Here is a 24912-nt window from a genome sequence, read left to right on the forward strand (position 1 = left end):
CTCAGCGTTTTCTGCTTTATCCACGACACCCTCCATATCAGTCTTTGTCAATCCAAGTAAGAAATGTCACTTTCCCATATAAGAGCACGGTAAACAACAACAGAACCAACAGGGATATAAACAAACATCCAACACGCACGACTTTCTATCACATGATTAAAAAGAATAAAGAAAAACGTGCACATATCGCATATTTCTACATTGTTGTTACCGAATATCATCTATAAAACGTATTTCCTAGTTTGGACAAAACGGTAGATAACTCTGCAAAATCGTCCATCAGTGACCACATTATCCGTTATATGACCTAGTGCGAGGGGTTTAGAGGAAGTAAAATCTTGAACAACGACGACGACAACAACAACAACAACAACAACAACAACAACAACAACAAAATCATTCATGATGTAGACAATGATAAAGAAGTGACGAGTAATATATTTTCTATCTAATCTTTATTAAATGTAACAATACACTGTCTCTAGTGTAGTTCCGTCTAACAATATTCTGCATATAAGATAAATACGGGTAAGAAACCCCGATCTATTTTAAGGAATATGCGTAAAATCACTAAGAATGTCATTTGAAAGTTGTTGAAACGTTTCGACATCACGGCATCATTACAGACATGAAATAATCTCAATTATAAAAGGTGTAAAAAAAAAAAAAAAAGAAAAGTGAAATTTCAGTGACTTGACACTTAATTACATATCAGATCCAATGAAAGAGATTGTACAAGTGACATGCTCGTTGAAAGCGTCTTTCAATACAAATTTAGAAGTAGATGAAGTAGAACGAATTAATGAACTACTGTAAGCTGAAGCTATTTCGTCGCTCTAGGAGTCATCAGTTATACTAAGGGCCTTGATTTCGAAACCTAACACGCGACCAAGGAAACATAGCTCCGTAGTTAAATAAGTTCCTGATTTCTATACGTGATTATTTTAGAAAAAACATGAAGTATACGTGTATATTTAAAGTGTGGCATTTAGGTTTCGGCAAATCTCGGGGACTAAAATTTCACCAGCTGTGTCTACTACACGCAGTCTTGAAATTTGTCCAAATTATCTAAACAGTCGGAAATGTTTGGTTGTTTTACTGATGTGTTTACCTTGACGTAGAATTTTTAGTTTTGTTTGCACATCAGTGTCATCTTTGTGTTTTGGTACACCATGTTTCATTCAAGCGTATATTTAACATTGTTAAACTGAATATTAAATATATTTTGAAATACCTGTCAAGATTAAATGAGATTAAGTCTTTCTACTGCTCTTCTTTTTAAAACGATCTTGTCTGTCTTTCCATTTTTAAGTCTCGGAAAAGAGTTAAACCTGAGAAAGTACGAAGGTGTTTTTCCTAATACATGATTTCCGAGGATGACGCGACATTTCTTGTCCAGATCAACATTTGTTGTGTTTACACCATCCTTTAGTATGTAACAGGCGCAAACTTCCTCAAAGAGCCGAGTGTCCGGTACGCCAATAACAACAACCTCTCTTATCTCGGGCAGTGTGGACATCGCTGATTCCACTACGCTGGACAAAACCTTTAAACCCCCTCGCTTAATGACATCGTTTGATTTTCCTTTCAGAAATAACTTGCCTTCCGCGGAGATAATTCCAACATCACCAGTTCGAAACCAGCCCCCGTCAGCAAAAGCTTCTGAGTTCAACTCTGGATCACTTCGGTAGGACTTGAAAATCGACTGAGATCTTATAAGGATGTTTCCCAAATATCCACGATGTAGTGTTTCATCTGTGTCACCGATGACTTTGACCTCGTAACCCGGAAGTAGAGGCCCGACATACCCTTCATCCATTTTCGGAGTAATTTCAATCAACGACGGCGCTCCCATTTCTGTAGAACCGTAGCCCATGAACATTTTCTCTGTACATTTACCGCATATTTCTGTGAGATGACTGCTGATGTGTTGTCCACCCGTAAAAATGGCCTCCAGTTTATATTCTCGTTTGAGAATGGCATCAATGTTTTCCAGAATGTCCAGCAACGCGTAAGGTAGAAGAAAGGCATTTGCACATTGTTCGTCTTTGATGATGTCCCAAATAGTCAGTATGTTCTCCTTCTGCATGCTCATGGCGGTGTCAACAAATACCCGACTGACACCAGTAAGGATATTGAGAAAGACAGAGCCCGCAATCCAAGAGAATGGTCGGTCGTTGTAGCTAGTAGTAACTGGACGGTCATTTGTTATTCTTAAAAGGTAGAGATAGGGAGCATTGACTAATGACAAATGAGTCATTTCGACCATTTTAGGAACTCCGGTTGAACCGGAAGTGACTGATATGAAAGCGCTACTCTCTGGTTGTATTCTCGGAAGTGAGACCATTTCCTCCTCGTCAGCTGAAAGATTGACATCAGCCAATGATGGGAGAGCAGATAGTGTTGATTTTCTTAGTAAAAGAACAGTTGGTTTATCATTCGGAGATTCGTTACTGCCGAAGAACGCTTCCATATCCGACATGTATTTTTCGTCCGAGTCGGGGTCAAGCAACAGAGCGTTGCTTTTTGTTGACTTCAACACTTTTAAAGTTTCAGCGAACGACTCATCTGTTTTGTACAAATTGACAGCAACAGCTCCTGTCAGGATGATAGCGACTTCACCAATAACCCACTCCACAGAGTTCGGACCAATGATGGCCACAGTATCTCCTGGTCGAATGCCTTTAGTTATAAGGTATTTAGCTATGTAGCTAGACCTGTTCCACAGTTCGTCATATGTCAACGTCCTCCGACCACCCCCTACAAACCGCTGAATGATTATTTCTCTTTCAGGATTCTCCTCTCTCCTCTCCCGCAGCATGTCAGCAATTGACTTATACTGGTTTTGAGCAGGATTTGGACAAGACAGATAGCTAAGGTCCGTCATCGTAAGAACTTGGTCACTGTTGGTGTCTCTCTGTAAAATAGTCATTACAAGCACAATTCAGAAAATAAAAATGTAAACGACAGGCCCAGGGGATGTGTGTGTGTGTGTGTGTGTGTGTGTGTGTGTGTGTGTGTGTGTTGTGAGGATGTGTGTGGGTGTGTAAGGGTGTGTGGTGGTGATGTGTGGTGTGAGGATGTCTGTGGGTGTGTGGGGTGTGTGGGGGTGTGAGAATATGTGTGTGGGGGGGGTGGGGGGTGGTGTGAGGATGTGTGTGGGTGTGTGTGTGTGTGTTGTTAGGGGGCCATAACGGTTACAACTCACAAACAGAAATAATCGAAATGAATAAGTCGTGAAGAGAAGAGACATGCTATGTGTATAGTGAGAGTAAAATTTTACTGAACTTTGAATTAATGACAAAATAAATGACTTGATAAAGTATTTCAAACTTTATCCTCTCAAAAGGGAGGGGAAGAGTTGTAAGACGCTTGGGCAAGAAATTTACAACTCTGGACAAGCCCATGTAAACCTTTCCATGCACGGGGAGTATTTAATAAATACCGTTATCGACATTTATAATTAAGATACAATATGGGATGTGTTACTGGATAATGTGACTGTTATCGCTCTATCAATTTTGGAATCAAATTTACAGTATTCTTGAAAACCTTCCGGACTTCTTTTACTTACCTTATCTCTGTCTAGCTGACGTTTTCTGTCCGTCTGTCACTTATGAGGATCGTCTAACGAGTGAGAGGGCTATTTCAGTCTTTGACCTCTATTAGAGAAAACCCTGATACTGCATATAATATTTGTTAAGCTACATTAATTTACAACATCACTAGATACTAAGTTTAAAGCCACATTCTCAGTGGCATTAACATATGCGCCCTCTTCATTATATTTAAATTTCAAATGATAAGGCCAAGTATGGCCCTGCATATTGTATATAGGAAACATGTTTTGAAACATTTGGTTCGGGATAAAGTGTTAGAGACAATTAGACGATCAATTAAGCATTCATTTTTTAAACTATTTACAAATACCACGAGAAGAACGTTGACATGACCTGATATTTTCGTGGGTCTTCCAAATTCATGATTTTTCAAAAAGTAGCTTTTAATTTGACATTTTATGTGATAGATAAATATTGCTCTATAATTCTGTATGTAACAGTAACATTTTTAAAAATGTATTTATGGTCGTATGACTTCGTGAAATTCGAGTGTCTCTAAATTAAAAGAAAATGAATTCCCCACGAACATTAAAGATTTTACAGTACAAATCATACCCCTGTACTGTATGGCTAAAAGCAAAATGTATTTTCTCTTTTGCGGTTTGTTCCCCTTTATATTACGATATGTTTTGGTGATGACTACTGGGCGGTTCGTGAGCATCTGGAACTGTGCATCAATTTCAAACCGCTGTCAGTCTTCGTGAATTGGTATGAAAAGTCGTTATCTATACTAACAGACAAAACAGTGTGCCCTTAGAATCTCTTTAACCGACACAGAACTTTTGTTTTGGCTTAATTTACTGAAATCTAATGGTCAAGTCTGATGTGTTGCTAAGAAATCGTTTGTGATGGACCTTGTCGAATGCTTTTGCAAAATAGAATAAGATAACTTAATTTGGTGTTTGCGTAGTAGAAATTAATTGAGTTTCACCGACCAAATTCCCATGAAGATTTTGTAAGGATAAATTTGTTTGTTGTTTCTGGTATTATTTATAAAAGGTATATTTGTCTTTTGATATGTTTCTCTATTGTATGTTGTTGTGGTTTTAAACAGATCTTCGTTTTATGAGTCCCATTACACATTGTTAATTTTTTCCTGGACAAAAAGTACCCATGCTTAAGAAATCAAACTTCAAACACATGGTAGAGATACGGACCTACTTCGTTTATATTGGATGAAGTATATCATTTTACATGAATATTTGTTAACAATACTGTATTGCCGGAGCGGGTAACTGCTCAACTAAATCAGCATCCAAACTTGTCGCTGTCGTCCATAGTATCGGTAAAAAAAAACCTTCATATGTGGAATTCATAGCATGCGAAGTAAACCACGAAGTTTATGATTTGTTTTGAACTACCATTCACGAATAAATGTCTATTTTATCGATACACTCGTAAATCCTATTCGATTTTATTCTCTTGTTGTATCCACTCCCCTTCCCAATTCAAGAAAAGCAATCGTCGAAAAAAGTAAAGTATGTCTCATCTGACGCCAAGATGAAATGTGAGGTTGGAATCACTAGATTGACAGCGTATATTATTATGTTGAAATGAAGCTTATTGCAGAACCTTTAAGGTAGGCCGCGTACAAGGTATTCACAAATTTAACTTAATAATTCGTCTTTTACTTTTTCAGGAGTCTCTGTGTAAATTATTCTTTTGTTCATAGTTTGCCCTAGTTTTATGAAATTATGATTGTGATGCCATGTTGGTATTTTCTTGATGTGTTTTATAAGTGATTTTTTATAAACAGAAAAAGGTAAGTTCGGGTAACCGCGATTTCGAATTTCAGTTTCTCATTTTGATCGAACAATTACTTATCAATATTCATTACATTTAATATATGCGCAATACAATAATATGTTATTCAGTTGAAAGTACATAGTAGTAACATTTCTACGTTTTAAAAGGACAGCATAAATACGTCACAAGCCAATATATGATTACTAACTAACCGATTGTATAAAGATTATGGTTATCCATAATTTAACTTCATTAATGGATACTCATAATTCCTTTATTTTTATTTCCCAGTTAACATCGATAATGTGACACGTGACATTGTCAGCAATAAATTGTTTTGGGGGTCGTGCGGTGAGTTCATGCCATTTGATAAATAAACCACAAATACGTATTCAGTAACAGGGATTTTACATTGATAAGTCTACAAATATGAATAAGACGGAAACGCTACAATGCAGCAAGTACGTTGAAAGAGATATCTGTCTTCCTATCTGTTGATGGCGGGCTTGAAAATAAAGTAGCAAAACTTTGGTCGCCTTCGCTTATGCGGTTGATACGATTAGATCGGCAAGATTGTGAAAGAAGACACTAATTGCAAAATCTGGACCAGGACTGGATTTCAGAATACATCAACATGACTACCTGTAGAAACTGACGGATTTGTCATGAATGTCATTACTTTTCAGAATTTCTGTATATAAAGAGCACAATCACTCCTATAAATTATATGACATGGCATTGGATTGAAGTGTATTGCTATCGGTTTGCTGTTTTATCTTTGTCATGAAATTCCCAAACTGATGAATAACAGTTCCAGCATGTGGTGCCTGCAGGTGCTTGTATTCCTCAGTGGTTATCTGGACCTTTTCAGTTTGTTTAAGTGAAAGCTGCCTTAGGCAGCTGGCTATATCTTAAAGACGGATCCCCACCATACACAGTGCCGAAAAACGAAGCTCTAAGAGCTTTGATAAAGGGATTGCATGATTCTCGAGGAAAATTTACTGCGCTATTCTTTTTAGAGCTGAAGTTCTGTAGCGCCTATACTGGGTTTTGAGTTTCCTTTCGTCGGCATTTTGCGATTTTAAGATCTTTTTAGTTTTCTGCTGTTTTCATAAAAGAAGCGGAACTGTTGTATAAAGAAATCCCAGTGATGTGATGATTGAGGACGAACGTTTGTCCATTGCATCAAGCGACTGCTTTCTCACAAATCCAGGTTCATATTGTAGCCAATGCGCACCTGCTACATTTATTTCAGGTGTCAGTTGAAGACAAGTTGTAAGGCCTTAGTCCAAGGCAATTATCACATCAACGTAAGGAGTTATATCGCATTTTATTAGCTCACCAGACAAAAGGGCCAAGTGAGCTGTAGGGTTATTGCGCCTTCCGTCGTCCATCGTCCATCTTCCGCATTCTTGTCAACTTTTCAACAACACGCTACTTGTCATGAACGAATGAGAGGAATTTTACCAAATGTGGTCAGAAGCATTCTTATGGAAATTGGAACATGTTTTGTATAAATAGTTATTCAAAATTCTAAGAACGGTACGAAAGTGGTCTGCATCAACTGTTGTGGGGAAGCAGAGAGTGTGGCGGAGCTGGGGAACAGAACTGGGAACACATGTGTCGGAAGGCAAGGTGTTCGCTGTTCATACTGCCAGCAGTGAGAAAGATCAAACACTCAGGAGCGACGGCAGATGGTTCAGAAGGAGGAGAGTAGAAGAGGAGAGACGGGAGCAGAAATCTGTTGAACTGAGTGCAGGGTGCATGGACCAGATGGAACCTCCCAGAGAGAAAGCTTACATGGGCGGAATTGTGGAGGATGGAATCCTTTAGGATCTCATTTATGATAAGATCAGTATATGACACACTTCCATCGCCCGTCAATCTGCACTAGTTGGGAACACGGAGGACCCGAACTGCAGACTATGTTACCAGAGTGGGTCAATGTCCCACATTCTGTCTGGATGCAAGAAAGCACTTCAACAAGGAAGCGTGACAATGTACTGAGTGTATTGGCTGATACCCTGGAGACGGAAAGACGGAAGAAGAGGACAAATAGACCAGCAGCACAATCTGCTATTCGGTTTGTTAGGCAGGGCGAGGTAGAGAAAGAAGGACGAGAAGCAACTCTTCTATCTTGGACAGGGCTCAGTCATGGGAGAAAAAGGTGAACTTGGACAGGAAACTTGTCTTCCTGTATGTCGTGGACACATTTTGACATGAAGAGCAGACCGTATGTCAATATATATGTAGACGAACCCATTTAGTGAATTAAGGGTAGGTTAGGATGTCTGTTTGATGACTGAAAAAAAAATCAAAAATAATTCATAAATGAACCATGCAGTTCGATATTCCTATAATGAAATTATGATAGTCCATCGTAACTATAATACAGACTGGTGTTATAAGTTTTCTCCAATGTTTGTCTGTGTTAATCTAAGTGTATACACGCGAACCCTATTACTAAATGTGAAGGTGGACAAATCGGTTCAAATGTGTGTGTGTGTATGCGTGTTTTTTTTTTTTGACGGGTATGCACGAGTCGCTTTTTGTACAATTCTACAGAAGAAATGACCAATGAAACGCTGTGTTTATAATCGTTAAATTTGACTTGATGCTCTTGTTTGTAAATGATTTTGTTATGAGGTTATGTTGTGTATTGATTGTTGTCGATATCAAGCGCGACATGTTATTTACCGTAGTATTACGGACCACTGGGTGTGTAACCTCTATATACGCTACAACAGATACCTTTATAACCATGACTGCACGAGTCTCCAAGTCTAAGTCTGATAAAATCACTCATCCATGTCTGACCTCGTTATACCTGTGCGATCACGTCCATACGGCTCCACTAGCGCTAAGGGGACGTAACCCATGGTATCCCGTAGAAATGAATGTAATTGCAAATGTACCCTATAACTTCAAAATCTCACTATATTTCAGCTTTTTCGTGAAAACATTGCTACCACATTTGTTATTTTAAACATAAATACCTCTCGACAAGTTAGTTTGATTAGTTGTGTTGAATTGTAAGTGAAACTGTGTACCTTGTATGCAAATGAATGTTTACTCACACAGCCGACTTTATGGGCCGGATATAAGAAATTCACAAAAGGGTGGATGGTGGGCGTTTCTCTACACCTAAAGGAAGTCTTCAAACGTGAACAGAGCCAAGTAAACTACGCCTTCAGCAGTGTCGCCCTTTCTCTCATCAGTGATAAAAAAGGGATTAAACCTTAGAAGTCCAAGAAAGCGACTAAGAAAAATTCCACATTGGACCACTGTCCCTTGTGTTAAACTTCCATCATTTTAGCGTTTTAGAGACAAACAGGGTTCAATATTCTTTCTTTAAGTAAACACTAACATTTCAAACTCTTCAATTAACAGGCCTAGAATCAGTAACGTAACGATAGTATATACTTTGTAAATAACATCCCTGTATCAATAATCCGTATATAAGGTGATAACGAATCATTCTGTATGTAGATATTATAAAAATGTTATTTCATTGTCAAATTTGGTTTCTGTATACTACAGCCTTTCCGTATTTTCCGGTGGACCGCCTCTCTATCTGGGAGTAATAATGATATCGCCCAATATACGCTCTACCCGTCGCATGCATTTTCAGCATGGTTGGGATCCCAGTTTACAGCCCAGTAATTCATTCAGTAATCTCGTTTGTTTCACCAGCCAGTTTGTAGAATATAACTAGTTGTACACGTCACGTCAATCATATTCTAGATATTTAATAATGCTACCTTATCGAGTATTCTGTAATATGATTAAATGGATCAGTCGCTGCAGGCGGCAAAATATGTTGAACAACAAAAAACAACAAATTTACTTGTTTGAATTAAATGACCCTACCCGAAACAGACATTTCATCAAACTGAAGCCACTTTTCTGAAATTGTTTTGATTATCATCAATTGTTTTAGTGAAGATTATGCTCTTGGAAAACATTAAGGCCAACTTCATGGGCCTGCCGTCTCATACGTGTCAGTTTGATAGTTCCTTATAGATCGAGGTAGTTTCAATCACAACATACCCAAGCGTCACCTGTTAAGTTTAGCCAACTAGTTTCGCCTCTGTAAGCGAGGCTTCATCAGGGCCAATTACAGACTTCACATAAACTGCAAATTACATGATGGCAGACAGCATACCATCGCATCATGCGATGTCCTTTAGATGCTTTGCAAAGGAACTTTGATAAAAACATACTTTCAAGCGCTTTGGTGAATCTGTATATATAAGTCAAGAAGACACTTTTCATTTTCATGACAAAAGAGGTTTTTTTCAAGCTGATTGTCAGCCAAGAACTGATAACAGCCTGCACTCTTAACATTCTCTCTTTCTGAAGATGTTTTTGGGTCATAAATCATACTTTTAAAGTTCAAATATCACGCGATGTTCATTAGATGCTTTGCAAAAGCACTTTCAAAAAAAAAAGAAACTTTTCAGTGCTTTGATGAATCTGTATATATAAGCCAAGAAGACACTTTGCATTTTCATGACAAAAGAGTTTGTTTTTCCAGTTTATTGTCATTAAAGAACTGACAACAAACTGCACTTAAAATTTTGTCTTTCTGAAGATTTTATTTCTGTCATAAATCATGTTATTAATGTTCGTACAAAATTGAAACCTAAATCTCCATGGGAATGTGGTCGTATATCGGCTCCTGAGACACCTCAGAAAAAGCCCCGAGGTGTGGTTGCACACAACCCACCAAAAACTTGCATTTCATTCAATGAAGTTTGGTATCACTTTATATCAAGTAGCTCTGGACAGATCTTTCTCGCATTTTTTTCTCTTTGGCCCAAGTTCGATTTTGGGACTGATAAAACAAATGGCTGACAGGCGGATATCTTGGATTTTTACAAAGAAAGAACTGGATAGATATCTTGAAAACGTCATAAGTAGGTTCCTTATGGTTTCTAGTGGCGGCCCTTTTATTTTGAGACTGATGAGAAAAACAATAAGACTGACAAGTAACCATCTTGGATGTAGCTGTTAAAAATTATAATCGCTATTTCTTCACAGGAATAGCCTAAATTTCATATGATTAAGAGCAAAGCCGAAGAAAAGTAGAGAAAAGAAGGGAAAGACCCATCTTTAAAGAACAAATAAAGATCAAACAATGGTGGGTGCCAACATCCCCTTGGGATATGTTGTTCTTTAGATATGATTGGATTTTGCCCAAATTTGGTCTAAAGAACGATTGCCATTAAGAAATCATTTTTGTATAAATGCTTGATCTCAGTCCCCTGGGGTTGGAGAAGCAAGGCCCAATATTGGAAACAGAAAAAAATTATTTTAAATTCTTCTTCTGTTGAAATGATTCACTTTGTCATTTTCAGATTTTATGAATTTCATCAAAAATTTGACAGAAAAACCGAAGAATGAACCACTAGTATGTGTAGCTTTGGCAGAACTTTTGGTTGGAAAGTTGTCACTGAGAAAAAGCTATAAAAAAGGCCATATATCAACAAATAAGAAGGCAGTTGGGGAATGTCAGTGTGGCTGTGATAAAAGTATCAAGTACAGATTTGGGGACACCAGCATCAGTATGTATTTATCTTGTAGAAAACAACGATTTTGAAGCATAAATTCATATTATAGTTGGTTAAACCTTACCAACAAAACAAAAGTTCTTGCTCAGAGTATTTTCACATCACCTGGCCCGATTTAACCAAATGACCTAAGGGCCACGGGTGCTGATGGGTGTTTTGGTTATTGAGAAATCATGGAAAGATTTCAATACATTTAACCAGTGGACCCAGAAAGGGGTCAAGGTCAGTCATTTAAACAAACATGACAGGCCTTCATCCTTGCATACTTGAAGTAACTTCTGGGTCGAGATTTTTAGTATAATGCTTGATCTAGACCCACTCTCAATGTCACAAGGGTCAAACGTTTCTTTTCTGGATGACAAGGCCCCATATAAGAAATAAAAGTAAAGGCTTCAACTCATGCTTATTCTCCTTGTATTTTGTAAATTTAAATCTGGATATTAAATATTCCACATCTTTTGAAGAAAAATGTTTGAAGTCACATCTGTAATATATAATTGAGTGCTGTACAGAAGCCCATCTGCCCTATCTATGTGTCTCTTTTTTCATAGTGTTCTATCTCAAGTTGAAATTTCAGTCCAGTTTTATCTCTGTAATTCAACACTAAAGGGCACAATCCTTATAAATAAATATTGGAGTGAAATAACTGATTGGGGCTTTGTGCCTAGTGTATTGCTTTATAAATACTCAGTATACATATTTTAAAACAGGTCAAGAAACAGTATGGCATAACGACCTTGACATTATTGTAGGAGCAGGTGAAGATCAGATACCAGTGCTGATAGCAGATAAAGAAGAACTCAAGTCTGTTAGTTATCCTCATATCAAACATCAAATGATTGCACAGTCAGTGATTTTTTCATTTTTGCAAAGGAGAATATTTCCTGGATCAAGACCATTTTTAATTCTTCCCAAAGGGATATCACCAGAGGAAGTGATCTTGGTCTTAAATAAAAACTTCTCTGTAAAGAGTAAACATCTTCATGTCATCCTCAAAAGAGGGAAGATGGACAGCTGACAACAGAAGATCTGCATTTTTGCACCATATTATTATTCAATAAAATAACATACTCATATTACAGACAACACAAACTACTCTATAGTCATAAAATGGCTTTATTTGTGTCAAATGACATAATCATGAACATTTTCTTGTGAAAATATTAGATTTACCAAAATCTTACAAAGCATGGAAGTGTGTGGAACTTTGGTTTGGTTACGATGGATGATAATGAAGAGGATGAATTAAATGATGGTGATTTATTTTGATCATTTTTCACACAATATGCATGTGGAACCACAAAAATGTGTGATGTGGACAAAGCAACATATCATGAAAAAACATACAATATATTGAATGGAAACAAGAAATCAAGTGATCTGATTTCAGCAGTAACTGACAGTAAAAGACAATTTGACCATAAATAAGGTATCAAAAAAATTAATTCATGCTTGAAGTTTGTGACCTTTAAAAGTCAAACCAATATAATATTTAAAATATAACTGAAATAAAATATGTGTATTTAGAATCGTTCCATTGAACTCTTGATATGTACAATAGTCATCCCATATATATCTAAACATATACCGGATTAACAGGAATTAAAAACAACTTGTTTAACAATAAACATCTGTTTTGATTTTAATATTGAAATAGTAAATGGAAGATTTTCTGGTGGATAAGATAATTAGTATGTTCTACCTGATGGGTAAAGTCCTCTGATCACCATTATCGAAAAATTCATTATTTTATACTAATTGAAATAATATTGTTTCCATAACAACAGTGGTGTCAATGTTGCTATATGTAATGGTAACCATGGCAACATGGTAGTTGTAATAACAAACAGTGTCACTGTTGTTATGGTAACAATATAAGTGACATTACTATGATCATTATATTGACATTTTTATAACAAGAGTGACGTCACTTCAACACAATGTCAACCTAGTTTCCACAGTGTTATTACTGTTACATAACATTTGGATATTCACATAGTTTTACATCGTAATATCTTTCCGTGAACAACATTACAAGGCCAAATGTGATAATACTGTATTATGTTATCACAAGAAACAAATTTACATCTGTGTTTTTTGTGTGAATAACAATCTACACACTACAACAATATGTATTGTCACATGAAATATCGTTGTACAAAATTTGTTTGATCTTTCTATTTTGGCAATTTACATACTATGTAAGTAGGTATGTATTTTCATAAATTTAACTAAATTGTCAAATGCTGGAAGCAGATGTGTAGAAAATGTTTAGCTGTTTTTTCTTTTTTTTGCCAAATATGACTATAAAACTCATTTTCTAGTGGAGGATCACTGAATTGCCTCTGAAAAAAAACTCATGCCATAATGTCCAGGTGATCAAACATCATTTCAAAAGTCACCGAAGATTACCTTCTACCTAATGCTATTTTGATACGATGGAAGAAGACTTAAATAATAAATTATAGACCAAAATGCAGTTTTATACACAACACTGAACCAAATGTTAAAACTATTTCTGCAAAATAATACTTGTGTTGGGAGTTTTAAAATATTCCTGTTTATGTGTTTCCAGAACAAATACTTGGTCTGATTCCTTGTACACCTGACCTGTAAAGCCAGCCAATTACTGATGTATGAATCTGGCCTATTCTGAAAAAATCCCATCATTATTTAAAAGAAAATTTCACAACAGCGACAATAAATTAAAAAAGGACATCCACCGTTCAAAGAAAAGAAAAGAAAAGACGGTGAAACTATGTTATACTGTCCTCACTTGTACAGACAAATTTTGGCATCGAAAATGATGATAATACGCTCAGGGAGACATACATGATTTTCTCTGTTTGTAGAGATGGAATCCGGTGCTAGCAATTGAAGTTATAAAAAAAGTGCATAGCATTATATTGATGGTTTTACTATCAACTGACAAATGTGGGGTATTATTTCAAAGTTTTAAGGTCAACTGACAAATCAGTGGGCATTATATCAAAGTTTTACTGCAAACTGACAAACGAGGGGCGTTATATATAAGTTTACTGTCTATAAAAATCAGATAAAAACATATGATTATTTCACATGAAATGCAAGTGATGGCATATAAAATTAGACCTTATCAGGGATTTATACATCATAATATACATGCTCATATACTAGAATACATGTTAATATAGAATCATAATTATCTTAAAATAACCTCATACATGGCCATACTTTGTAATGTCAATTTCTCTTTCATTTACACCTGTACATTTACACTAGTATATTTATACCTGAACAAAACATTGCGCTTTTACACCTGTATAAATATACCTGTACACTTTTACCTGTTCATTTACACCTGTACATTTACACTAGTATAATTTCACTTCTATATATACATCTCTCATCTAAAACAAACTATATTTCTTTATTTGACTGAAATAATGACCCCTTCCTTCCTATTTAAATATTTGAAAATTTTGAATTTGATACACAAGGTAAACCATTTTCATATATATATGTAATAATATCTTTTTCCCTCCTACTTCTATAATCTTGCTTAATTTTTTTTCTACCATTATGAAATTACAATAAATTTACATATTTTTAAAAGATTAATTTCAATTTTATGCTGTTATGAATAGAGAATCCTAGACAAAATAGTATTTAATCATTGTCAAACACAATCAATCAAATTATTTTTTTGAAATTCTTTTAAGTCAATTATATAAAGCAGATCAACCAAAGCACCTTGTTCCTTTATAACATACGAGTACATAGGAATTCACGACTAAAATGCATTCACACATTAGAATAACAATTCTTTATCACTAATCATTGTAGGTATCACATTCAAATACAAAACATCTTTTTACAGTTTGATTGGCAAAAATATTGTGACCCCCCCCCCCTCCCTTCCACATCTCCTCCAGTTAATTAAGGTTCTGGTAACAGGTTCCAGAGCCCTAACATATCAATTCATAGGCAGATTGCGACACATATCTCACATCAACATTTCCTAAACTATCCTTCTATTAAGCAATTTATATATGTGAAATGATTTCTATAAACTCAATTTGAAAAAATTAAACAAGCACTGATATTTTCCACTTGTCCTAAATTTTGGTTTTACCCAGTTATTTGTAAATTTCATATACACTGACCTTATTCCCCCATGGCAATACAAGCACAAGTAACACATTAACATAAAATCTTATAATGAACTTTTTACAATATTGAGATTCAATGTTTTTTAATTTTTTGTGAAATTCTGAGATTTTTCCAGTACTTAAACAAACATTTCACATAAAATTTTATTTCAATTTTAGTGTATAAAAAACAACTATAAATTCACTACCTCCTGTTGAATCAATTCACAAAATGCTGTTCAACTGATATTACAATATATATCATTCCTATTAGACAATTATATCAAGGATTCCCCTGTTCTATTATTTGAAACAGGATTTTATGTATCAAGGATTTCCCTGTTCTATTGTTAGAAATAGTGACAACTATATCAAGGATTCCTCTGTTCTATTATTTGAAACAGGATTTTTATGTACAAGGATTTCCCTGTTCTATTGTTAGAAACAGTGACTTATCAAGAATTCCAATATTCTATTTTTAGGAAGTTGACTTTGGATGACCTTGATATTAGGAATTTATTTCACACCTATTGCACATATATATTTAGGATTAAAAAGTATATCACCAAGTGAAATTTATCACACAACTCAATCAATAACTTTGTAAGTAAAACTTGAACCGAAATCATATGTGAAAAAGAATTTGTTAAAAAAATCTAAAGGCGTTCTGGTGTTAAAAGTTTGGAAATAAAAAAGCTATAAATTACTGTTTTTGATGTCCTGATTTTCTTTAATACTTGCACGTATAACTGCATTAATTCTCTCAAAATATCGAGCTATTTCTTTTCAATATTTCAGTATGAATACAAAGAAAATATTAACATGTCCGAAGAATCTTAACTGAAACTCAAAACTGAAGAAACTAGGGTAAAATATGATCAGAAGAAAGATTTTCATGAAGAATTTAAAAATAGTAATACATTGAAACCCAATGAATGTCACATCTGTTAATGTCACTTTCTGGTTAATATCATGTTTTTTTGAAACACCAATTTTTTCCCTATATTTTCTATCTAATCCAACATCTGATAATGTCACTTATTTTCATGTGGTCAACAGTTAATATCAACTCATTTTACCACCTATAAAAAAAAACACAGGTCAATCACAGGTAAGTGAGGTTAGGGAGAATAAGACCAGGGGAACCTCGTTAACCCTACTGAAATATTTATATTGATTGAGTTGTGAGACTGATTTATACATTAATGGTGTACTTTAAAATAGAATAAAAACATATTTCCTTTGCTTTTCAAACAATACATAAAATTACAATGGAATGCCAGCGTTATAAATTGATTATCGTATCATCACAACCTCTTGAATGTATATGTTTATCACAAAGATATGCCGCAATATCTGAACATTTCACACGTATATTTGTCACTTCTCAACACTGTAAGGATAAGTCTCCTGACAGCCACACCTTTTCATACTTCACCAAGCTAATACAAGTACATGTAAAGCCTGACTATTGACAAGCTTTTCAACATTTCAGACTTCAATGAAAACTTCTTGCAGTCTAGCAACTCTTGATCCAGTCTAGCATTTACAGATAGCTGAACTACATTCTTATTTTGATAACAAGCTTTCATTAAGTCCAATTATAATCCAAACTTTAAAGCAAGCTTCAATTCAGTCCAGTCTTTCAAGCAAGCTTCATTTCGGTCCAGCCTTTACAGTGAGAACTTTTTCCACATTATTAAGCTTTTCGCTATAGTCCAGCTTATAAAGCAAGCCTCAATGCAGTCTTAAAGTTACATTGCTACTAGTGTTTCTGTACCTTTTTAAACATATTCAGGCAAACTTTCCTAATATACAGTGTTTGCAGTCTAGAGTTCATCATACAAAGCAAATCTCACTTCTCTGTGGAAAATCTGGCAGTTATAACAGCTACAACCACTACTAAGTCATGTGTGGGAAATGATCGACAGTTTCAGCAATTCCTGGAAATGATTGGCTATTACAACATGCCATCATAAAGTTTGGATTTTACAGCAAGCCTCAATAAAACCTTACCTTTACAAAAAGTCTTGGTAAAGTTTGGATTTTACAGCAAGCCTCATCATAGTCCTGAATGCTGACATTGAGCCTCAAGATAAAGCCAGCCTTATATGTATTCTGAACAAACAAACTATTATCCATCCTAATTAATCCTGTTGTACATTGTAAATAAGATTATCATATAAAGTATTACTGTTATCAACCACGGAAATGTCACCAGAACATGCTAAATTTACTCAATCTCAGCACTTCAACGACAAAATTGTGACAGATTACAAACCAATTTCTTTATATATATAATGGCATACTGTGGAAAATTAAACTGAAAGAAAGTCTTTATAATAAACTAATAGAGACTAAGAAGATTTTTTTCTATTAGAAAAAACATCAGTGTCAATGCTGAAAATTTCACTTCTTCACTCTCACTTGTCTACTATAAATTGCCTTGTGACCTTGTTCAACAGGCAATGATGAATACATAGACATTGGATCAAGATGGCTGGTTCTCCAACAATTTCTATAATTTGTTTACATTCAGAAAATTGCTACAATAAATTCCTGGAATGATTATGAATTGATCAGGTACTAAAACAGATATTAATTCATCACTGAAACCTACAGGGAATCACAGGGCAGTATGGAAAGGAAAATAATTTCTATGTTACAGCACAGGCATACAAAGGGACATCACTCTAACATCTAGAGAGATAAAAATGAAAAAACGGAAATAAGCTTAAGATGAGAAGAACCAAACATTTTTATCATAAAGAATGAAAATCACGCAGAATAATTACATTGCATAATTTTACTTTTAAGGAATGCCCACTTTTTCAATGGTCAGGTAAATAGCTTATCCTTAGATTCATCAACACACCTGTACTCAGTATGATAATCAAAGGTAAATCTTACACAATATCCTGATCTGACATCACCATAAACAGCACTTAGATCTCTACTCAACTTATAAAACAAGGAACAATCTTTTAAAAAACCAAATTAAAAAAATATTATGTATTTCAATCAAGACTTATCCATAAATCCTGTTATCAGACAACAATCACTGAACTGTTAAATATTTTTATTTTCGAGGGGAGGCTATTTTTTGCTGTGATATTTTGAATGATGAAAAAAAATCACCAAAAAATAGAGAATTTTAACATTAATACAAGCATTTGTAGTTGGTTTCTTGACTTCCATTGGAAGTCCCTTTTTCATCAAGTTTTTCTATTAAAACGAAAATGAAACCATGGGATTAAAACCAAACCTTTACGATATTTTCTAAATTTTTTTTTAAAACAAAGAAAAACTGAATTAATGTAAATAAATCTATGGTGAGAGTATGTGAGTATCAGGTGTGTACTTACATTTTAGAAATGAGAATTAAAGGAAGTAAGATAAAAACCAATAGTAGATAGAAGTCAGTGGAGAGATTTTTGTAAACATGTACGTAATTCCACGACACAATGGATTTAACATAAAAACACCATTAAAGAGATAAATGAAAACCTGTACACAACCGCCGATCTATCACATCACAATTAGCGACTTTTCAATTATCTTTTACAAATGGATGTATTACAGCTACAATACATCATACAATTGAAATAACACAATAAGAATATTCTGATATAATAATGATAGCGAAACACATTTAAAAACATTTGGAATAAAAGTGCAGTATGGATTCTTAAATTAAGTGGTTTGGGCTACAAAAATATGTAATCTTTCTGAAGCAACGTGATATAAGGCAGATTATATAGCAGGCTTATCAGCCTGTCTTTGTCTCCTGTAAGACAGCCACTGACCACACAATTGTCTGAAGGGCATCATACAAAAACAAAACGATTTTCTTGGTGTTCAGGTATAAACAACTGCTTTGCTGAAGGCAAAATTATTTAAACTACTCCTCCACAAAGAATGTTAAATCGTCCTTGTTTGTATATGAGGAATCAGTTGTGTCTTTATCCTGTAGACCAGGATGTTGCAGTTTTACAAATTTATACTGCAAACTTTTCACAAGTAGAAAAACCATCCTCTCTGTTATACATTACTGTTATAGCAACTGTTTCACACACTTAAGTACTCACAGAAAACACATTCATCTTCTCAGAATAATTGTCACATTACACATAATAAAACATCTAGAGGACTTTTCTCTTTGAGTTCTTTCCCTTTCAGGGAACTCTTCTCCATAAAGTTCGGTAAGGCCACATAGGCATACATCCATCACCCTGAAGAACACTTGGGTTTGTTCAGCAGACCTTGGTATCTGCTTGGGGTTGAATGGCATATACGTAGCAGTGAACCACATCACAGGAATGTACGTGACATCTTTAAAGCCATCACGAAGGAATGTTAACGTATGTTACACAACAGATGAAATCACATCATTATGCAAATGATATCTTTCCATTTGTTTTGTCTTTTTTCCCATAGAAATGAATATCTCCATTTTCATCATAAGGTTCATTGTTGTCTACATCCCGTGGAAGTAACACTTGTGTGCTGTCACTGGTATACAGGCGATTGTACATCGGGTTTGCAAAGTTTGTCGACTGTGGAAAAAAAGAAAGTACCTTTAGCTAACTTCATGAATAACAAAACTTGTTATAAAGGTCTTTCGATATTTGAATAAATACATTTTCTTATTCACTAAAACAAATGTCATGTACTGTAAAAATATTTCATAGGGGCTCGATTGTTGAAAAAAAAGAAATTTATGGACTTTTGATTCGTGAATAAAAATAGCCACACAAAGCTTATTAAAAATGATTTTAACAGTTTGTGGACATTCAAACAAATTTGTGAATGAAGAATTCCCAGGAAATCAAAGAAAATAAATCCCACACCTCATCACTATGATTTTACTGTATTCTATTTTGCCAAATTAAGCAGAACTGTTTAGATTTTTAAAATTCATCAATTTTATAATTTTGAAAAATTAGAAAAGTCTCAACATATATATATATATATATATATATAAAAAAAAAATTTCTTAGAAAGTTTCATATATTTGCTGTAATTCTTGATCTCTGCAAGTCAATCCAAGTCAATCCAGCAGACTATGAAAATAAAAACTTTAACACAGTTTCATATCTGTTGAAATTACAAAAAAAAAATCTTAGAATTTTATAAACTTTCAAGTTATTTTCTTGAATTTATAAACTTTCAAGTTATTTTCTTATCATGGCTATTTTCATATTCATAATAAAAGTTTTTAGTCTTTCAAAGTTTTCACCCGTTCAAGAATATTTTCTTCAGTGATACTGACTTTGAACTCTTTGGATTTTTTTTGACATTAAAATGTGTTGTTGCTGCTTAATTATAACCACTGTTTCCCTTTTTTTCCCCTGTAAATTTTAATTTTTATGAAAACCCTATTTGTTACAGTTCTTTTGTACTTCTGATACAGAATCCTTTTCATGTTTGAGCCATGCCGACTTGAAACACGTACATTATTATAATTTTTTTTAAATTCTTGAAGACTGTGTTGCCCTTATAAACATTAAGATGAATCAGCAGAAATTCTAAGACAAGATCAGCGTTTTTGAAGACAATATATAACCGCGCATTAAGACCAAGGGGCCATGATATTATTACAGACCTATATGTGTTTCATGTTCCATCTTAGCTAGAAGGCAAGGTTACAGCAATGGTACCCAGTTACTCTATGGAAGTGCATTGAAACAATAAACTTGTCCATCTCTAACTCATAATTATATACAGCTATTTTTATCATCAACTGTGTTACACCAGAAACAAGTATCAATGAATGTCATACACAGCTCTTCCGGTAAGTATATAGGAAGGTATATATTAATTAAAATATTTACAAATTTTACATGTATAAGCAGATTCTGGAAATCATTTACTTCAAAATAAACGTTATTCCATAGATTTGATATGTGATAAATAAAATCATAATATTGAAAAATTTCTTGTGTGAAGACGGAATTTAATCATTTTTTTTATTTCATAATACCGTAAATTTGCGGGTATAGTGCGAAGGTACTTTTTTGGGGTCACATTCAAAAAAAAAAAAGGGTGGGTGGGTGGTTTTCTACAGAAAGATACTGCGATGAAACAGTTGTGGTTTGATCCATTGATAATTAGAAAACCACAATCATTGTGACCCTAACATATTTAATTAGTAAGTATAATAAGTAAATTTTTGACTTAACATGGAAAGCTGTAAACATAGATACTATAGTATTACTATGGAAATTATACAGACATTCTTCACAACAATGTGTGACTGAAAGGCTACGATAGTACTATGCAAATGGTATGGTAATGCTACGGATAAATAGCAAATGTGCACAGATGAAACAGTTGTGGTTTGACAGGAATTGATAATTAGTAAAACACAAGGTAGAACATTTGTGACCCTAACATATTTAATTAGTAAGTATGATCAGTAAATTTTTGACTTAACATGGAAAGCTCTAAACATAGATACTATAGTAGTAGTATGGAAATTATACAGACATTCTTCACAACAATGTGTGACTGAAAGGCTACGATAGTACTATGTAAATGGCATGGTAATGCTACGGATAAATAGCAAATGTGCACAGCTATGTAACTTTGTCTCAATTTTATGGGGTTGGGCTTAACAGAAACAGGAATATACAATAAGATAGTAGTAAAACACATAGGTAGAACATTTGTGGGATCCTCATAGGTAGAACAGTTGTGGGATCCTCAAAGGTAGAACAGTTGTGGGATCCTCATAGGTAGAACAGTTGTAGGATCCTCATAGGTAGAACATTTGTTGGATCCTCATGGGTAGAACAGTTGTAGGATCCTACAATAGGTGTGGCCAATGTAAGTACCTACCCGAGTGGGTAGAACAGTTGTGGGATCCTACAATAGGTGTAGCCAATGTAAGTACCTACCCGAGTGGGTAGAACAGTTGTGGGATCCTACAATAGGTGTGGCCAATGTAAGTACCTACCCGAGTGGGTAGAACAGTTGTGGGATCCTACAATAGGTGTGGCCTATGTAAGTACCTACCCTAGTGGGTAGAACAGTTGTGGGATCCTACAATAGGTGTGGCCTATATAAGTACCTACCTGAGTGGGTAGAACAGTTGTGGGATCCTACAATAGGTGTGGCCAATGTAAGTACCTACCCGAGTGGGTAGAACAGTTGTGGGATCCTACAATAGGTGTGGCCTATATAAGTACCTACCCGAGTGGGTAGAACAGTTGTGGGATCCTACAATAGGTGTGGCCAATAAGTACCTACCCAAGTGGGTAGAACAGTTGTGGGATCCTACAATAGGTGTGGCCTATATAGGCGTCGCCTACCCGAGTGGGTAGAACAGTTGTGGGATCCTACAATAGGTGTGGCCAATGTAAGTACCTACCCGAGTGGGTAGAACAGTTGTGGGATCCTACAATAGGTGTGGCCAATGTAAGTACCTACCCGAGTGGGTAGAACAGTTGTGGGATCCTACAATAGGTGTGGCCAATGTAAGTACCTACCCGAGTGGGTAGAACAGTTGTGGGATCCTACAATAGGTGTGGCCAATGTAAGTACCTACCCAAGTGGGTAGAACAGTTGTGGGATCCTACAATAGGTGTGGCCAATGTAAGTACCTACCCGAGTAGGTAGAACAGTTGTGGGATCCTACAATAGGTGTGGCCAATGTAAGTACCTACCCAAGTGGGTAGAACAGTTGTAGGATCCTACAATAGGTGTGGCCAATGTAAGTACCTACCCAAGTGGGTAGAACAGTTGTGGGATCCTACAATAGGTGTGGCCTATATAAGTACCTACCCAAGTGGGTAGAACAGTTGTGGGATCCTACAATAGGTGTGGCCTATATAAGTACCTACCCAAGTGGGTAGAACAGTTGTGGGATCCTACAATATGTGTGGCCAATGTAAGTACCTACCCAAGTGGGTAGAACAGTTGTGGGATCCTACAATAGGTGTGGCCAATATAAGTACCTACCCAAGTGGGTAGAACAGTTGTAGGATCCTACAATAGGTGTGGCCAATGTAAGTACCTACCCAAGTGGGTAGAACAGAACAGCCTATTGTGGGATCCTACAATAGGTGTGGCCAATGTAAGTACCTACCCGAGTGGGTAGAACAGTTGTGGGATCCTACAATAGGTGTGGCCAATGTAAGTACCTACCCGAGTGGGTAGAACAGTTGTGGGATCCTACAATAGGTGTGGCCAATGTAAGTACCTACCCGAGTGGGTAGAACAGTTGTGGGATCCTACAATAGGTGTGGCCAATGTAAGTACCTACCCAAGTGGGTAGAACAGTTGTGGGATCCTACAATAGGTGTGGCCAATATAAGTACCTACCCAAGTGGGTAGAACAGTTGTAGGATCCTACAATAGGTGTGGCCAATGTAAGTACCTACCCAAGTGGGTAGAACAGTTGTAGGATCCTACAATAGGTGTGGTCAATGTAAGTACCTACCCAAGTGGGTAGAACAGTTGTGGGATCCTACAATAGGTGTGGCCTATATAAGTACCTACCCGAGTGGGTAGAACAGTTGTGGGATCCTACAATAGGTGTGGCCTATATAAGTACCTACCCAAGTGGGTAGAACAGTTGTGGGATCCTACAATAGGTGTGGCCAATGTAAGTACCTACCCTAGTGGGTAGAACAGTTGTGGGATCCTACAATAGGTGTGGCCTATATAAGTACCTACCCAAGTGGGTAGAACAGTTGTGGGATCCTACAATAGGTGTGGCCTATATAAGTACCTACCCAAGTGGGTAGAACAGTTGTGGGATCCTACAATAGGTGTGGCCTATATAAGTACCTACCCAAGTGGGTAGAACAGTTGTGGGATCCTACAATAGGTGTGGCCTATATAAGTACCTACCCAAGTGGGTAGAACAGTTGTGGGATCCTACAATAGGTGTGGCCTATATAAGTACCTACCCAAGTGGGTAGAACAGTTGTGGGATCCTACAATAGGTGTGGCCTATATAAGTACCTACCCAAGTGGGTAGAACAGTTGTGGGATCCTACAATAGGTGTGGCCTATATAAGTACCTACCCAAGTGGGTAGAACAGTTGTGGGATCCTACAATAGGTGTGGCCTATATAAGTACCTACCCAAGTGGGTAGAACAGTTGTGGGATCCTACAATAGGTGTGGCCTATATAAGTACCTACCCAAGTGGGTAGAACAGTTGTAGGATCCTACAATAGGTGTGGCCAATGTAAGTACCTACCCGAGTGGGTAGAACAGTTGTGGGATCCTACAATAGGTGTGGCCTATATAAGTACCTACCCAAGTGGGTGAAATATCAATGTGCAATAACTGTTGTAGATATCCCTATATTTAAACCTAAACAAATGTGTATAACCTGCACTTGTATGTAGTTTCATGTACCTCCATATTCTATAAGCCTTTATGTGTCTGATGGATCAAAGACTTCTATGGAATTTTGTCTGTTTATCATTAAGTAATAAATATATGACAGTAGTTACTAAGTGCACAGTTGAATCTGCAGTCAACATCAAAAGACAGTTTTAGAAAACTATTTTGCAAAAATCATATATAAAATAAAACAAAAAATAACATTTAAACATAATACAAATAAGCATGGCTAAAGAAAAAAAACATTACGATGAATTTGTTTGGTCTTACTCTGATTTGTACAACACATGTAACCATGACAACAGTTATATATATATATATATATATCACAAATGTAACTATAACAACAGCTACACAACACCCATGCTTACCTTTTCCCCTTCCTTTGGTTTCTATTAAGACACATTAAATACAGCAAAATATGTTTAAACTTCTAAATATTTTGTTGGGATTAAAAAAAAAAAAAAATTCTAAAGAAATTTTT

At 35.6% G+C, this 24912-nt stretch overlaps 2 protein-coding genes across 2 annotated transcripts in view; both read right to left on the minus strand.

Annotated features, from left to right (window-relative positions):
* Positions 1-1243: 1243 nt before the first annotated feature.
* LOC132545960 (long-chain-fatty-acid--CoA ligase FadD13-like) lies at positions 1244-2887 on the minus strand. Its single transcript, XM_060209642.1, has one exon. It carries the CDS (start codon positions 2885-2887, stop codon positions 1244-1246), a length of 1644 nt encoding a protein of 547 aa, XP_060065625.1.
* A 16306-nt stretch (positions 2888-19193) lies between these two features.
* LOC132545961 (low-density lipoprotein receptor-related protein 1-like) overlaps positions 19194-24912 on the minus strand; it is a 171573-nt gene continuing 165854 nt past the window's right edge. The window contains exon 81 of the mRNA XM_060209643.1: positions 19194-19625. Within this exon, the coding sequence (XP_060065626.1) occupies positions 19461-19625 (165 nt within the window). The 3' untranslated portion in view covers positions 19194-19460. The remainder of the gene's footprint in view (positions 19626-24912) is intronic.

The sequence above is a fragment of the Ylistrum balloti genome, unplaced genomic scaffold (genome assembly GCF_031769215.1).
Source record: "Ylistrum balloti isolate Yb309-2 unplaced genomic scaffold, AGI_CSIRO_Ybal_v1 Utg369868, whole genome shotgun sequence".
Taxonomy (NCBI): domain Eukaryota; kingdom Metazoa; phylum Mollusca; class Bivalvia; order Pectinida; family Pectinidae; genus Ylistrum; species Ylistrum balloti.

Excerpts from the sequence above, each read along its gene's own strand:
- LOC132545960 (XM_060209642.1), bottom strand. The coding sequence starts at position 2,887 with ATGACGGACCTTAGCTATCTGTCTTGTCCAAATCCTGCTCAAAACCAG.